General features: G+C 39.8%; 2 protein-coding genes across 6 annotated transcripts in view; both read right to left on the bottom strand.

Moving 5' to 3' along the window:
* The window catches only part of Macrod2 (mono-ADP ribosylhydrolase 2), a 2,207,522-nt gene that overhangs the window by 1,439,213 nt on the left and 750,418 nt on the right, over window positions 1-17,891 (bottom strand). The gene's annotated exons all lie outside the window — the stretch shown is intronic.
* On the bottom strand, window positions 9,312-11,474 carry LOC101598985 (glucosamine-6-phosphate isomerase 1). Its single transcript, XM_004661529.2, is given in 1 exon segment — window positions 9,312-11,474. A coding segment is annotated over 1 exon segment (870 nt). The 5' UTR covers window positions 11,455-11,474; the 3' UTR covers window positions 9,312-10,584.

Here is a 17,891-nt window from a genome sequence, read left to right as displayed (position 1 = left end):
AACCGAACTCCAAATGCAGGCACCACCACACACATCTACCTTACATGGGGCCTGGAGAATCAAACCTGGTTCATTAGGTTTCACAGACATGCAGTTTAACCAGTAAGCCATCTCTCTAGCCCAAGTGTAATAAACAATATGAAGAACTGAACTGGAAGCTTCCTCTCTGCCAGCTAGTTTTCTTCATGCTGGAAGGTGCTATGGAATGTACTTGGGGAGAAAAGTCATTAACAGTCCTACTCAGATGTGGACCCTGTATACTATGTAATCAACCTGCCAGACAAGATGTGCTCATTGGTCCAAGAGTGGCATGGATGTTAAAGGAGTAATCCACTCTTTTCAGATTAGATTTAAGAACCACTTCACAGGAGGAAATTCATGCCTGGTACTAGAATCCTGTCAATAAGCTTATGGCTGTGAACTTGGGCCCTGTGGGGGCCCAAGTAGGAGGATCGCTATGAGTTTGAGGGGATCTTGGGACTACAGAGTGAGTTTCAGGTCAGTCTGGGCTAGAGGGAGACTCCACCTCAAAATAAATAAATAAATAACAAAGCCTTCTTATAACCAAATTAAGTTACCATGCCATAGGGATACTTGCACATATATTCACTGCAATATTATTCATGCTAAGACATGTACCCAGACTAGGTGCCTATCAACAGATGGATAAAGAAAATGCAATATGGGCTTGAGGGATGCCTCAGCCACTTAAAGGCACTTGCTTATTAAGCCTGATGACCTGGATTCAAATCCCCAATTAGTGCCCATGTAAAGCCAGATGTACAAAGTGGCACACACATTGAGAATTTGTTTACAGTGGCAAGTGTCCTGGCACACACATACTCATTCTCTTTCTGTTTCAAATAAGTAAAAAGTTTTTTTTTTAAATAAAAGTACAGTATATACACACACAGATACACACACAAATGTTTCACTTAGCCATGAAGAACGAAGTTACGTAATTTACAGAAAAATAGATTGATTTGGAAATTGTGATCTTAAGTAAGTAAGCTAAACTCGGAAGGACAAATAGCATTTGTTTGCTCTTATATGTAGAAAATATGAATGCAGAAGGAGAAGAAATGTCTAGGGAGAGGAAGGAGGTTTAAGGCAAGGGGGAAGAGGGAACAAAAGAGTCTAACAAGAGAAAAGTATCTAATGTGGAAAACAATATATATTCTGAAATGAAAGCAAAAAGATGACAATGACCAGTACAAGGGGGGCTGAAGGACAAGGTGGGTAATGGGAACGAATATGAACAAACACAACCGTAAATGTGTATGACAACTGATATGTTAACTGAAAACAACTTAAAAATATGAGGCTTCCTAAGTAAAATTATCAATATTCATAAAAATGAGACATAAATACAAGTGGACTAATATCAAAGAAGCAAACTTTGGATGTAGACAATCATCATGTTCTTGCCTAGCAAGAGACCAAAGCTGATTTACAAGTGCAGTGTCTTCACTTGCACTTACTAGCTGTGGTATCTCAAAGGTATGAACCTCTTTTATGCCTGGTTCTGGTTTCTAACAGAACTAGTTCCAAGGCCTGCCACAAAGGGTTGTCTTGAGGGTTAAAATGAGGTAGTATTGCAGAGGACTCTAGAAAAGGGCCTGTCACACAGAGCTCAGCAACACATAGAATGGTTGGCCATCCTTTTTTTTTTTTTTTTTTCCCCCAGATTGCCCAGGACTTTACAAGAAGATTTTTCTTTTAAGTGAAGCTACCTGGAATCAGCAGAGCTCACTACTACAGCATGAAATACTAATGAATTGCAGCAGCAAAGTTACTATTCATTCATTTAACTACTAAGTTAAAACCTCATTACAATGTCATTTACTGTGCAGTGCAATTCAGCACAAAGGATCTCTCTTGGGCCCAAGCTAGGAAAATTTAATTACTGAACTCCTGAGAGGACTTTTCAGTCAAGTCCCATCACCTATGAGGTGAACGTGAAGGACAGAACTATCAACAGTCCCACAATAATTTGGAGAGGTGTAGCTGTGAGGTTGACAGGAAAACCATATACAACCACAAAAACTGTCAGGCTACTATTGTCAAGATGGAATGGAAAAAGAGTTATCATGGAAGTCACTTAATTTGAGTAATCAAAAAGTCATAGAAAGAATCTATAGAAAATATGTAGAATGGTAATGGCATACAAAAGGCAGAAAAGAAACCATAGTGCTCTGTGGCTAAAGACATGTGCTATTTTGTGCAACTGGCTTTATGTGGGTACTGGGAAATTGAATTCAGGTGGTTCGGCTCTGCAAGCAAGCAATTTAATTGCTAAGCTGTCTTTCTAGCCCAACATCTACATTTTTACTGTTTTTCCTTGGGTGGGGGAGGCGGGGGTTTGGAGGTAGGGTTTCACTCTAGTCCAAGCTGACCTGGAATTTTCTGTGTAGTCTCAAGGTGGCCTTGAACTCATGGGGAGCCTCTTACCTCTGCCTCCCAAGTGCTGGGATTAAAGGCATGCACCACCACACCCAGCCTTTATTGTTCAGCTTTAAAGACACTCCCACAGAGAAAATAAGCAATGCTGGGTGTCTCAGTTTTATTAATTGGAAACCTCACTCTGAGGTCTGAGGCTCACTACAGGCCTTTATGGGTTAGGCCGCTCTCCACAGGAGTGGGAGATGTAGCTTTGTAAGCCAGCTTGCTTCCACAGCTCCAGCAAAGCTAGCTTCCGTTTGGTAAATTAAATGCCTCTGTTTGGTATGTAGATTATGCATGTGTCAGAGCTCAAATCAACATGCATCAGAGAGTACCAGCATTCACACAGGAAAATGTATTTTACTACTGTAAGCAATTTAGTTCACCTACATAAATGGATTTTCTATAACAAATAGAATGAAAAAATGAATATACACATCATGGGTCTCTTTCCCACACAAAATAATAAGCAAAGATTTTTCTATTTGACACCCCTCTCTGTCTTTCTGCCTCACATACAGTCTCACACACATATACTCATAGTTTAACTGTTAAAAGAATGCGATTACTCATCTATGTCTAAATATAATTGAATAGTGTGAGAGGGTATAGCGCAGTGGTAGAGAATTTGACTGCAAATATAATTGAATAGTTGAGTGACATGCAGGTTCACAAATTGAAGTTTTGTTTTACCTTATGCTAGGTATTCAATTATAGACTAAATTATCCATCATTGAAAAATTTCAAAGAGTTTTATAAAACTCAGTTTATAAGGGAAATTTAATGCAGTAACAACTTGAAAAATATATCCATTATGTATACCTACACCATGCTAAAAGCCCAGCTCTCAAGGAATATTCATTCTGTTACTTCAATGTAAAGAGGAGTTAGACCCACGATCTAGATATTATAGTTCTATGGTAAAATTGGTTTTTTTTTTGGGGGGGGGATAGAAAATGCACTTTCAGGTAGTTATTTCATATATATTAGTATAGTTGCTAAAGAATGTGTTTTTTGCGTAGATACTTCATTTTGATTGCCTTACTTAAAATAAAATGAATTTTTTTTTATTATTATTATTGATTTTTCAAGGTAGGGTCTCACTTTAGCCCAGACTGACCTATATTTCACTCTGTAGTCTCAGGGTGGCAATCCTTCCTCTGCCTCCCGAGTGCTGGGATTAAAGGCATGCCACCGCACCCAGCTGAAATTTGATTTTTTAAAAATATTTATTTATTTATTTGCAAGCAGAGATAGAGAGGGTGAGAAAGAGAGAGACTGAGAGAATTGGCATGTCGGGGCCTCCTGGCACTTTGAACAAATGAACTCCAGATTCATGAGCCACTTTGTGCATCTGGCTTTATGTGGGTTCTATGGAATTGAACCCAAGCCATCAGGCTTTGGAAGCAAGTGCCTTTAACCACTGAGCAATATCCCAAGTCCTGAAATTCTATTTCTTTCAAATAGGTATCATCAAGCCACTGACTATTACGTACCTTCCTTTTCTGCCCTAAATGGTAATTAACTTTAGGGGTCCGTAAAAGAGAGAGATGGCCTAAGAAATTGTTGAGACACAAAATAATAAATAGCCTTCTTGGGCTTTGCAAGGTCCCTAGTATCCTATTTGTAAAGAACAAGTTGTAAAGCTTTATTATTTCCAATAAACCCTGAACAGTTTGAATATAGAGGAAATACACATCAATATTTCTCCTTTTAACACATTTACAGCATGCAAGTTGCAAGCACTTGGGCTAGTAGTCTCAATCAGGAAAGAAGGCCCTGACACATTTTAAACTCATAAAATTATCACTTTGTTTTAATGAGGTTCAACAATTAATTGAACTTGGAAATCATGTTTGAACACAGTGCGGTACTTTCTAACTTTCATGGAGCTGATCAACCCATTGGCTCCATGAAAGTTTCAGTGTATACTGTCACTTGCACCACAGTTTTGAGAAACAGGAATAAGATATCCAATATGCACTAGCATTTTTAGCAGGTATACCAAGTATTAATGCAGGCTTGACCTGCTCATACACTGATGCTATTTTCTTGTATTACTTGTATTTCTTGTATTATTAGTCAAGGCACTAGAAGACCCAAATGAATGAAGCAGAAAATTCTTTCAATAATTTTGTAAACATTTAAAGTTTCCTACATACACATATTGGTTTATCAACAGTTATGAATATTTTCTTAGGAACAGTGCTACAATAGCGAATGAATTCCTTGTCTTCATGAAGATCAGGTCCTAGTGAAAGAGACAAATATTCAGCCCCAAATCCTCTTTGATGGATTAAACAACCTCAGAGGGTGATAAGGGCTTTGATGTCAAGTGAAGTAGGGAAGAATAGTGATGATATTTTGGGTAATGTCAGGGTAGCCTCAGTGAAAAGCAGCTGACTTTGTAGAGTGTTTACCTGTGAGTACAACAGTCTTGTGAATACTATAAATATATTAACTTATTCAATCCCATCTTTCACATGAAAGTAAGATTCTCACCCATCTCTACATGACAAAATGGAGACACAATCAAGTTAAAGATCTGCTCTAATCCAGAGTCTGAGTTTCAATCTCAAGTGTTAGGTTCCCAAGTACATGTTCTTAACTATGTTATACAGTGTGGATATCAGTAACAAAAATGTTCCAAAGAGGAAAGACATCTCTTTAAGGCCAATACCACCAGGTCTTTTCACTATGAGAACCTCAAAATAAAATTTCCATGGAAAAGAATGAACCAAAGACAAAGATATCCCATGGTCCAGATTCCCTACAAGGACCAAGGTTTCATGGCTTAAGTATCTGTGTGCTCTTGAGCAAGTTACCTGACTCATTCACTCAGCTCAGCTCAGTTCCATGAATAGGAAATCCCTGACTACTCAGTTCCTCATTCTCTTCTAACAGATGTGAAATATGCATAGTACATACTGGAGAGCCAACCAGCACTGGCATTTCTACTAAGTAACAAATGGATTGTTAATGTAAGAAATAGAGTATTAAACAGGATAAAATTATTTACCTAGTCCTTAATGAGAAATAAATGGCTTTAGTTGATTTTTAAAAAGTGAAGCCATTTTGGCTCTGAAATATTTCAAAATTCTTTTCAAAACTTCAACTTTCCCAAATGTATAACCCCAAGAATAGTTCTAGTTTACCATAATAAACAATAACTAGAAATATCTCTCAGAGCCTTTAAAATATTGATCATGTGTTTCTGAAAAAAAAGCAATGGGAAAATGTGACTAAAACAGGACAAGAGGGCTGGAGAACTGGCTTAAGGGTTAAGGTACTGGCCTGCAAAACCTATGGACCCAAGTTTGAGTCCCTTTTTCTCCCCTTACCTTCCACTCTCTGTAAAATCTGAAGAAAAATGCAGTATTTTAAAAATTAAAAAAAAAAAGTGAACTCTTGATGTACATTTTTACCTCCTTATAACTATAGAGATAGCGGAGTAGCATTCTGTATATAGAAATGCATTTTGATACATGATTTATCAGTCCTTTATCCTTCTTCTCATCCACTTCACGAACACAGGTGGCAAATATTAGGAGGAAGGTAACTTTTGTTAATTTAGACACCATAGGTAGGAAATGTCCTGGATATACAGAAGAGGAAATCCCAGTCCTGTCAGCCTATGCAGCAAAACTATGAACTCTCCTTAACCAGCTCCTTCAAGCTTTCTTCCAATAGACTGCCCCAGTATCCCTAGAGTCCTCTACTCATTGTGTCAAACTACTTCCAAACTCAAAATCTCCAAGACTTACTTTCACAAGTAGCTTGATGAACTGAACAAAATTCCTGAAATCCATATCCATAAGGTGGGCTGCAACACAAAAGGCAATCAGTGTCAGCATGGTACCTGAATGATGATAGGATATGGCATACTATACCAGGGAATGTTGTAATATTAAAGTATGAAGAATATCTGCCAGGTAAGGAATAACAATAGTTTGGCACCATGTCCCATGACATAACAAAGCACATTTGACAATCTATAGAAGGAAAGGATTTCTGAGATAACCCTTTGCCAAACACAGATCTTAAAAAGGATAACTGGATTCCAAATACATTACAGACATGATCTGAAAAGAACTTGAAAGAATACAGTTAAGGCTTTTTCTGATGATTTTCACTAAGCAGAATAAACACAGAGAGGAAATAAATCTTTCCTTAAAATGTCATAGGTAGGAAGAGGAAAGCTTTGGAAGCCTTAGGAAATTATAGGGATTTCAAAAATAGCATATGATTAGAAATGGTGCAAACTCTGGGTGGCTCTGAAAAAATGAAAGAGATAATGGGAAGCCCACCACCTGGTATTGCAAACAGATTTAGAAGGGCACTGATACCCATGTAAACAGGAAGCTACCTCTGCTTCACTCAGCTCACAGCATTAGCACAGGGTAGGAGCCAAAGTAATCACCTCCACCTCCACATAGAAACAGTTCCTATCAGTAAAAAGCTTGTGAGTTATAAGTGCCAAGACTAAGCAGCACTTAAGGACTCTAAGGAATAGAAGGGAAATATTGATATTCATGTGTTGTGTTTATGTTGTTTTATTTCCAGTGCTTCTTTATTAAGCTGGCCTTTGTGCTGTTTTAACCCTCTCCGTCCCGCTCTGCCTCTTGGGCTGGTATTCCTAACCTAATGTGCTGCCTAGGACAGAGTGAAGGGATATGGTATTATTCCATGATTGCGAGATCACTGTTTAAGTGAAATATTACCCTAAATCTCCTTCACTTTCACCCCCTATTGTGAAGCTGGTCCCTAAGCCAGGCACATTCTTCACTAAGGAAATGATAGATGACAGTAGCTCTACCAGTGAGCTCCTTCCTGCGCCTTATACACTTGGCCATCGTTGCTGTACTAGTTATTTATTTCTACATTAATATATAAGCTTAAACTTAAGATGTGATCTCCCAGTTTTTGTAGGCTGACAATTTGAGAGTGACTGAGCTTGGTGGCTTTGGCTCAGGGTCCTTCATGAACCTGCAGTCAAGTTATCAGGGAGGGGTGCAAAAGTACAACTCTGAGGTTAGAATATGTGATGTCAAGGCCAATTACACAGTTGTTGGCTATCCTTGTAAGATCCCCCTCTAAGATTGCTCACAGGCACAATTTTTCACCATATGAGCATGGGCCTTCTCCAGAGATGATCTGAGATACCTCAGAGCTTGCTAGCTCATTTTCCTATCCTCAAGGCTGCTTTATGACATGGAACTCGCCTATCCCTGAAGCATGACTAGTTGGTTATATAGTGACTTACAAGGCTTAAAGTTCATGTTCTTAGTGCAGAATCTATGAATGTGAACTTATTTTTTTTAAATTAATCTTTGGAGATATATCAGGGATCTCAAAACCTTGAGAGAGTGGTATATTTAAAGTGTATCCTACCTCCAATGACAAATGACCTTATAGAAGACCAGGAGAGCAAGGGACAATGCCATATGAAAACTAAAGCAGAGGCTGGTGCTACAATCTAGGACCTAGAGCCACTGGAAGCTGGAAGAGGCAAGTATCCACTAGAATCTTCAGGAGTGTGGAGCTGCAGATGCCTTGATTTTCAATCTCTGGTTTCTAGAAACAGAATTTTGTTATACCACAGCCATCCAAACAATAATTTGTTATGGCAGCCCAAGATAAAATAGCAAATAAAGAGACTGAGAACAAGATAGCACCCAAGAAAGAAACAGTAGTCATTTTAATCCTACTCCCTGAAATTCCTGTTAGTTCAGGTAGTTTTAGGCAGGGGAGTCAAGTTTGTCCTCATAAGGAAATAAATATCAATGCATTTGTGGAATGTCCTTAGAAAATTAAAAGTGCCTTTTAAAGTGGCATCTGAAGGGTCTATCATCTGAAATCAAGATTCTGCAAATGTATGTCTTAAGGATAACAAAGGATTTTTTTTCTCACTTCCTACCTGTGACTTCCACACTTCTTATAGTGGGCACTGCTGAACACACTAATGTGCTTTTGTCATAAGCTTCACTAGTAAATCTCATGGTTTCATTAATTACATAAGACTAAAAAAAATCTAATGATTATAATATGAGGGATAAAATTAATTTTTCAAGTGTTCATGTACAACATCTTAGTAGAATATTCTTATTGAAGGGTTAGCATGAGCAAAGAGATGTAAAACAACAGTATATTATAGCAGAAAGGTCACTATACTGTGAGGCAATATTCCCAAGCTCTGTGCTTGGCTTTGTCACTTATTATAAGACCCTGGGAAAAATTCAGTCATCTTTCTAGACTTCAGTTATCTTTTCTGTAAAATTATGAGGTCAGGTTAGGAAAGCATTAAAATCTTTGTCCACTCCCTTAGCCATAGCACAATTTTATTAAATCCAGACACTAGGAAAAGATTATGAGTATATATATGCATGTATAGACATGTGTAAAAGTACATACACACATACATATATACATATATACACTTACACATGTGGGCTTGTATACACATATGCACACACGTACATATGCATATGAATATCTATGTATATGTGTGTGTGTATCAGAATTAAAATAGTAATGGGGAGATGATAAAGGGGCTTGCTTGAAAAGGCTTTCAATGTGTTCAGTCCCCACAACAATCACATAAGGCCTGGTACAAAATGGCAAAGCATTGCATGAGTCTAAGATCCCAACACACTTAGAACAATTGGAGGTAAACCCAGAATCCAAAGTTTGTAGAACAGTTAGTTTGCTTTTTTTTTTTTTTTTTACTTGAAAATATTGGATTTAATAGAAAATACCACATTGTAAACAAACCCATTGATCCACTGGCTTAACACAGAATGGCAGCACAATCACATATAAAAGCTATAGACAAAATGCTGGTTCCAAATATAATACTTATAGATAAGTTTGAGCCACGATCTGAAAAATCTACCCCAGAAATGGGCAGCAGGGAGCAGGGGCAGCAACCACTCCACAAAGGCTAAAGATATACGAGGCGGGAAGGCAGCACAACAGCTTGGGAAGGAGGCCTGAGGATAAATGGGCGAAGGGCCATATCTCCCAAAGTTCTAAGAACATGAGAGCATACCACACAAACCTGAGAGGTTGGAGTAGCAGGCAGGGTATCTTAAGTGGGAAAACAACACAAGCAGCACTGGTGTACAGTCATGGCATTCACCTCTGAAGGAAACAGAAACGTGTACTTGCATGCAGCGACTGCCTGCCAGCCCCTCACCTTGAGTAAACAATGCTGTGATTGTGGTGGTGTCTGTTGCCCCAGTAGACCTCCCCTTTACTGATGAGTACATAAGAGACCTCTAACAAAAACATGGGGCTCTGGTGGGAAAAGGGTTACCGCCTTTGTCTTCTTGGATCCTTGAGGGAGAGGACTGTTGGACATGAATGGGTTCCCTGAAGGCTTGCTCAGTGAGAGCCACCTTTTCCTAGTCCCACATGCCCAATCCTACCTAGGGAAGCCTCCAAGTTAATGAAAAGGCTAGCTATGACAGCAGAAAAGTTACCCGAGGAAAGGGAGGAAGGGGTGGTTTTCTTCCCAGCGTACTTGGGACCAGAAAGGTTGCTTCCTTGTACACAATTTAGGTGCTCAAGGTTTGTTCCCTAGTCTGGAGCAATGATTCTCAAATAAAGAGCAGGCTTGCTCAAGAAGCTCTCATGACTCTCCAAAGAGGTTGTATCCAAAATACACAAACCCTAATTCCCACCCTCTTGAGAATAAGTGCACATAAGAGTAAAAAATTCTTCACAGAAGTATGTTATATACGTGAACAGTAGTGGAGGCAGAACAAAAGCTGAAAAGCCTTAACTTGGATGTGACAAATCAAAATGAATTTCTCAGAAATTTACACACACACACACACACACACACACACAAATGAAGGATAGAAGACTGGAGATATAGCTTAGTTGGTACAGCACTCGCCTGACATGTGCAAGGCCCAGGGTTCAATCCCCAGTCCTGGAGGGGAAAAAACCTTACAAATAAGTCATTCTCCCTACAGATAAGACTCCCTGACGAGGCATCTAGCCTCACAGCCAAGAACAGTAAATTCATGCCCACAGTTGCAGTGACCATACTGTATTAAAGAAAATTCTGTTCTCCTACAATGTCCAGCAAGACCTGTTTGTCCCTCTGAGGTACTTGGTAGTAGCTCCCAGCATAGGCTAGTCACTATATGGTTTCTTGGCAGCCTGGATCTTCTCAATTTCCTTCTCCTTGATACTGTACAGAGGGTCCACCAACTTGTTGTGAACAAGCATTAGACCTTTGAAATATTTGACAGTCTTCAGTTTCAGCTCTAAAGTGGCATCCTCATCACACACAAACACAGTGCGGGGATGTTGCTGGAAGGCAGACACAGTCCACATATGATTCACTCCCTCCTCAATGGCTTTGTACAAAGCAAATGCCTTGTGAGCCCCTGTGATGAGGATCATCACCTCTTTGGCATCCATGACAGTGCCCACACCTACTGTCAGGGCCATGGTGGGCACCTTGGCAAGATCACCATCGAAGAACCTAGCATTGGCCAGAATGGTGTCCATAGCTAGTGTCTTCACACGGGTTCTGGACACTAGACTGGAACCTGGTTCATTGAAGGCTATGTGTCCATCAGGGCCTATGCCTCCAACAAAGAGCTCGATCCCGCCTGCAGCCTGGATCTTCTCCTCAAAGGCATCACACTCGGCCTGCAGGTCAGGGGCATTCCCGTCCAGAATGTGGGTGTTTTCTGGGTGAATGTCAATGTGCTTGAAGAAATTGTTCCACATGAAGGAGTGGTAGCTCTCTGGATGCTCTCAAGGAAGGCCCACATACTCATCCATATTGAAGGTCTTCACATATTTAAAGGACAGGTCCCCATTCTTATAGTACTCAATCAGCTTCTGATAGCAGCCAAGTGGGGTGCTCCTAGTGGGGAGCCCCAGGGTGAAGTACTTGTCTGGCCCCGGATTAAACTGGATGATGCGGTTCCTGATGTACTTGGCAGCCCACTCACTGGCCTGTGAATAGTGTTCCAGGATGATGAGCTTCATCGTGTCACGGCTGCCTCCCGCAGCGGCGGCTGGAGTGCCCGCCTAGTTTGCCTTTTGATTACACAGACAAGAGACCCCGTCTCGAGGAGGGTGAAAGAACACAAACTTGAGGTTGTCCTCTGAACTCTACACATGCACTACAGTGTGTATTTGTTCATGTGTAACATACACACACACACTCTTTAAAAAGAGCTAACTTTCTATAATAAGGAAGAACAAGTGGAAAATTCATGGCCTGCTCTCATTTTACACATTGGATAAGGAAATATTTCTTTTTCTTTTAAGCTCAGTGGTGAAGTGTTTTTGCTCTATCTTTAGTAATTTTCTTCTAGAGAGCAAACAGTCATCTCTCAGCTCAAATATCATTTCCTGGGGAGGCCTTACCTGACCACATAGGAAAAATAGCCTTCTTCCCCTTTTCTTCACCCAGTTATCATGATCTTCATTTTCCTCATAGACCTTATCACTCTCAGAGAGTCCTTATTTTTTTTAAATATATTTTATTTATTTACTACACAGAGATAGAAAGAGAATGGGTGTGCCAGGGCATCCAGCCACTGTAAATGAACTCCAGATGCATGTACTACCTTGTGCATCTGGTTTACATGGGTCCTGGGGAATAGAATCTGGGTTCTTTGGCTTGGAAGGCAAATGCCTTAACCTCTAAACCATCTTTCCCAGCCAGGGAGTCCTTATTTTTATGCAAAATGTGTTCATTAGCTACCTCTCTCAGCTAGAAACTAATATGTGAAATGTTGCCTGCTATAGTATATACTTCGCTTTTATAGATGGGAAGTCTAGGTCAGACCAAACACTCAATAAGGATGGGTTGAATAAGCAAAGCATGCCAATTATTTTCTAACTAACTATAGAGCCATGTATCTTTGATATCACACAGGATAAAGAGGTGGGCCTGGGGCGATGGACAAATTCTTGCCCAGTAAGCATGTTAACCCAAGTTTGGATCATATGCACATAAAAGCAATCTAGACATGGAGATATTTGCCTGTAATCCCAGAACTAGGAAGGCCAAGACAGAAGGGACCACAGAATTTATTGTCTAGCTAGTCTCACCAAAGGTGAGGTATGGGTTCCTTGAGAGAGACTATCTCGAAGAATAAGCTCAAGAACAATTGAGGAAGACAGCTGATGTAGATCTCTTGGCCTTCACATGTATGCACACATATACATGAGTGTGTACCCATGCGAATACACACCTGCATCCACACAGGCATGCATACCCCCCACATATACATGTAAAAAATAGTCTATGAATATCTCTTGATAGATATCAAATCATGGATGAGGAAATATTATCAGAGGTTAACAGACTTCAAAATGCAACTAGAGGGCTGGAGAGATGACTTAGTGGGCAAGGCATTTGTCTGAGAAACCTAAGAATCCAGGTTCAACTCCCCAGAGCCAAATTCACAAGGTCATGCATGCACACAGGGTGGCACATGCATCTGGAGTTCAACTTCAGTGGCTAGAGGCTCTGGCATGCCAATTATCTCTCCCTCTGTCTCTTGCTTGCTCTCTCATAAAAAAATAAATGCAACTAGAATAAACCAAGATAGTTAATACATATACAAATTACTATGTGCTATTTTTTAATCTAATCATACATGTTAGATCCAGCTTATATAGCATCTTAATGTAGAGGGGGAGATCATTTAACTCACTACTTGCTCCTCATTTCAATGGATGTATTCTGTTGTCTCTGCACATTAATGACTGTGGCCCAGAGATTAACCTTTCTTGTTTGCTGGTTCCTGAACTCAGAGGGCCCTATATTACTCAAAACCATTTTGATAGCTTTAATTTATGAGAACACCTTCACATATTCATTTCTTAAATCCTGCAAATGATTATCCCTGCAAAACAGTGGCTCTCTTTTTAATCTTAGCTGATAACTCTGATTAAATGCATCCACAGCTGATCATCCCACTGTTGTTAATACCAATGTCAGTGCTAACTGCTTATTTCACAGCAGGAATTTGCCTTTGGGAGCCCATTTACATTATTACCCAGAATTGATTTACACTGCCATTTCCTATTGATCAAATAGGAGAATGAAGGTATAGATGGTGTCCAATGAAGGCCAGCTATGACAGCAAACACTGCAAGCTAAGCCTAGCCATCATTCTACACTCGGGCAGCATAATAATACAAATACTCATTGCTTTCAAACTAGACACTTTGAAAAGATGCTACCATTACAATCATTTATAGGCACTTCATCATAAAGTCAACTGAGTGTAGAATCTGCTTTATTCCCATGGGTCAAGAAGAAAATGAAGTACTGGAAAGATTGCTTAGTGGTTGGGGTGCTTGCCCATGAAATCTAAGGACCCAGGTTCATTTCCCTAGTACCCATGTAAGGCAGATCCTCCCTTGTGCATATATCTAGAGTTTGTATGTAGTAGCTAGAGATCCTGGAATGCCCATCCTGCCCCCATCCATTTTTTTAATGAAGTATACATGTGGCAGGTGAACAAGTCATACTTTCTTTCTGTTCATTCTTTTATTGTTGCCATCTTTTTGTTGTTGTTTATTTTTATTTATTTGAGAGTGACAGAGAGAGAGAGAGACAGAGAGAGAGAGAGAGAGACAGAGAGAGAGAGAGAAAGACAGAGAGAGAGAGAGAGAGAGAGAGAGAAAGACAGAGAGAGAGAATGGGCACACCAGGGCCTCCAGCCACTGCAAACGAACTCCAGATGTGTGTGCACCCTTGTGCATCAGGCTAATGTGGATCCTGGGGAATCGAGCCTTGAACCAGGGTCCTTAGGCTTCACATGCAAGCACTTAACCACTAAGCCATCTCTCCAGCCCACTGTTGCCATCTTTGATCAAAGAGTATACTTGGTGATATGGTCCTGCTGCAGAAGCAGCATCATCTTTGCATATTCCTGCAACTAGGTATCCCATACTGTTTTCTTGGTTGCTTTCCTATTGTGGCCCCAAGGAACAAGGGCCAAAAGAGGCAAAGTCCATGCAATTGTTATTCCCACAGAAAATTTGTATCAATAACCAATTTTTGTGCTGCATACTATTCCAGATGCTAAAAATCCAAGGGGTGAATGAAACTTACATAACTTCTGCTATCCTCCACCTGTCACTGTTTGAAAAGATAGGCAATAAGCAAGTAGACAAATATAGACATTATCACTGTGAAGCTTCTACCAAGGCCAAGAAGAGCATGTCAGAGTTATCTTAAAGAAACCTTAGTGATCCAAAACATGGTGGTGGATAAAGGTGTTCCTCACACATAAGCCTGTATTAGCTCATACATGTGCATAGCAATGCTCATTCTATGGAGCATTTGTTAAACAACAGAGCTTCTGATTGAGACTGCCTGGGCTGAGGTATGCCAATTTGCTCTGAGAGCTACAGTTCAAGACCTGATGCTCCAGAGTTTATAAGCTTTCTTCTTTTCTTCCTTCTACATTCATTGTGAGTATCACTGAGAGGAAAAATTGTATGAACCACTTAATATTCAAAATGGGATTAGCAATTATGGAAAAAATGGATTGAAATAAAAGCTAAATTTCTTTTTTTTTTAATTTTTTTTATTTATTTATTTTATTTTGAGAGCGACAGACACAGAGAGAAAGACAGATAGAGGGAGAGAGAGAGAATGGGCGCGCCAGGGCTTCCAGCCTCTGCAAACGAACTCCAGATGCGTGCGCCCCCTTGTGCATCTGGCTAACGTGGGACCTGGGGAACCGAGCCTCGAACCGGGGTCCTTAGGCTTCACAGGCAAGCGCTTAACCGCTAAGCCATCTCTCCAGCCCAAAAGTTAAATTTCTAATGAACCAATCACAGTTGGTTTTCCAGGTGGAACAATCTAACATTCCTCCTTAAGAAAGAAGATTTTTTATGTTCTTCAAAAGCCATTTTTCTCTGTAAGTGATATAAGTCCTTTAATTATAGAATGGGCTCACAAGAGCCCTCAGGTTTCCATCAAAGCCTGGCAGAGTCACCTTCTTCCCAGCATGCCTTCTCCACTGCTTTCCTAATCAGACACCTGCTGCAAAGAGGCCAGCATGGCCGAAATCAGGTCACCTTTCTCAGAGGACTGACTCAGAACCCTCTTCCCAACTACCTATTCTAGAGTCTGAGCTTCCTCCGACCAGAAAGCCCCCTTTCAACACACACTAACCGGAGGGGACAGGGAATGGGATTTATGGCCAGATCAGTTTTCAACTGATTCCCCCTTCAGAGACTTCAGTTATTTACTTACCAGGCATGGCCTAATCAAGGAAAATAATGACCCAACTACCCTCCCCTTCCCAAACACAGGATTTTAATTTTTTTCTAAGAAATTGTAATTATTTAAAATACTTGAAGAGGTTCAGATTATCCTCTTAAACAGATTTTTTTTGGGGGGGTGTACACCTTTAATCCCATCACTTGGGAGGTAGAGGTATGAGTATAACAATGAGTTCAAGGCCACCCTGAGACTATATAGTGAAGTCCAGGACAGCCTAAGCCAGAGTGAACCCTACCTCGAAAAACAAAACAAACAAAAAGCTGGGTTTTAAAGTAGAAGAAACAAGGACTGACCCAAGAAACTGACAATGACTTCAGTGCTTCTTTTAGCAACTGTGATTTCAATAAAGTGCATGATTTAATGAAATTCTATAAATATTTACTCTTTGAATATCACCTTCTTCATGTTTAAAACATAAGCCTCCTCTAAATATGGCCATGGCAATCATTTTCCATAAAGGCCCAGATAGTACATGCTTCAGGTCCTATAATCCCCATAGCATACACTCAACTCAGTTACATGAGAGTAACCATAGACAACATGTAAACACATGGGATTATGTTCTAATAGAAATCTATTTGGAAAAGCAGGCAGCATGCCTGTTATCTACCAGTTAAGGATTCCTGGCCACAACCATGATTTTAGTATGGATTTAGATTGTTATTAAGAACAACATACTTAACCTCTGCATATATGAATTTCTCTGTGTTGGAAAAAATATTATTTATCATGTCACTTTTCCATAGGAATTTCAAAGGACCAATGAGCTAGTATTTAAGTTACTATGATGCCCTAAGAAAGGGGACAAGAGTAGCACTAATTGAGCTGGGTGTGGTGGCGCACGCCTTTAATCCCAGCACTCGGGAGGCAGAGGTAGGAGGATCACCATGAGTTCAAGGCCACCTTGAGATTACATAGTGAATTTCAGGTCAGCCTGGGCTAGAGTGAGACCCTACCATGGAAACCCCCCCCCCAAAAAAAAGGTAGCACTAATTATCATCAACAGTACCTTCTAAGCCACTATCATCTTATTATCTCTGCACTTAGATATAAAGTACAGATACTGATTCTTACCATTCATTCAAGCATAACTATGCTATGGTCTGTCACCCTAGAGTTTTCTTTGACATAACTAATGGGAAATGATGAGATGGATGAAAGTTGGTGTCCTTGAAAGATTAAATGAGGGGATAACAAAACAGATTCTAATATTTTATAAACACAGAATTAATATTTTCCAGTTTATTTTTGATGTGTACTCAATTCTAAGAACTGGAAGTGGACTATTCTCAAAGTTGAATAAACAGATGAATGTTATTAGGAATAAAATGTCTTAGAAGGTTTTAGAACCATACATGTTAATAGGTGATTTTTAGAGAAGCAATGGGTAGTTGGTACTAATCTCATCATTTCTTAGGAACATTAATATAACTTTTATGTCACTCACCACCAATTATGCATCAGTTTGCAAAATTTTTAAAATCTGTTTTCATATTCTTTATTATCATTATTTATTTATTTGAAAGAGACAGAGAGAGAATGGGCATGCCAGGGCCTCTAATCTCTGAAAATGAAATCCAGACACATGCACCACTTTGTGCATATGGCTTACATAAGTACTAGGGAATTGAACCAGGGTCATTTGGCATTGCAGGCAAGCACCTTAACTGCTAAGCCATTTCTCCAGCCCCTCAGTTTGCTAATTTTAACAATTCATCTGACAGCTTTTTTTTACCCCCAGTATCTGTTGTATATAAGGAATTATTTATACATAAGGAACTATAGCAGACAGCTTTAGGTTCACTGAGGTGATCTTCCAGACCTGGAAGTTATGATAAAAGGAATATTTACTGAAGTCTATAGGTCTAGGGGAAGTTCCATAATGTCAGAAGAAGATTGCCTGCTTTCACAGGACCAAATACCAAAGAGAGAAGCACAGACCAAAAGCCAAACAGCACAGCACACTTCAGGAATTCCACCTAGGCACTTTATGAATCTTTAGATTGGAATCTCAAAAACCTACCACCACACCTTAAGATCCACACAGTGACACTGCCTCCAGCCAGGTGGCTACAGATGCAAATGACAAATGAAACACTTTATATATTGGGGCCATCTATTCAAACTATTACAGGGCTACGACAGAAAAATGCAAAGTTTACAC

This window comes from Jaculus jaculus, chromosome 8, assembly GCF_020740685.1.
Source record: "Jaculus jaculus isolate mJacJac1 chromosome 8, mJacJac1.mat.Y.cur, whole genome shotgun sequence".
NCBI lineage: Eukaryota > Metazoa > Chordata > Mammalia > Rodentia > Dipodidae > Jaculus > Jaculus jaculus.
This window is presented reverse-complemented; position numbering and strand designations above follow the sequence as displayed.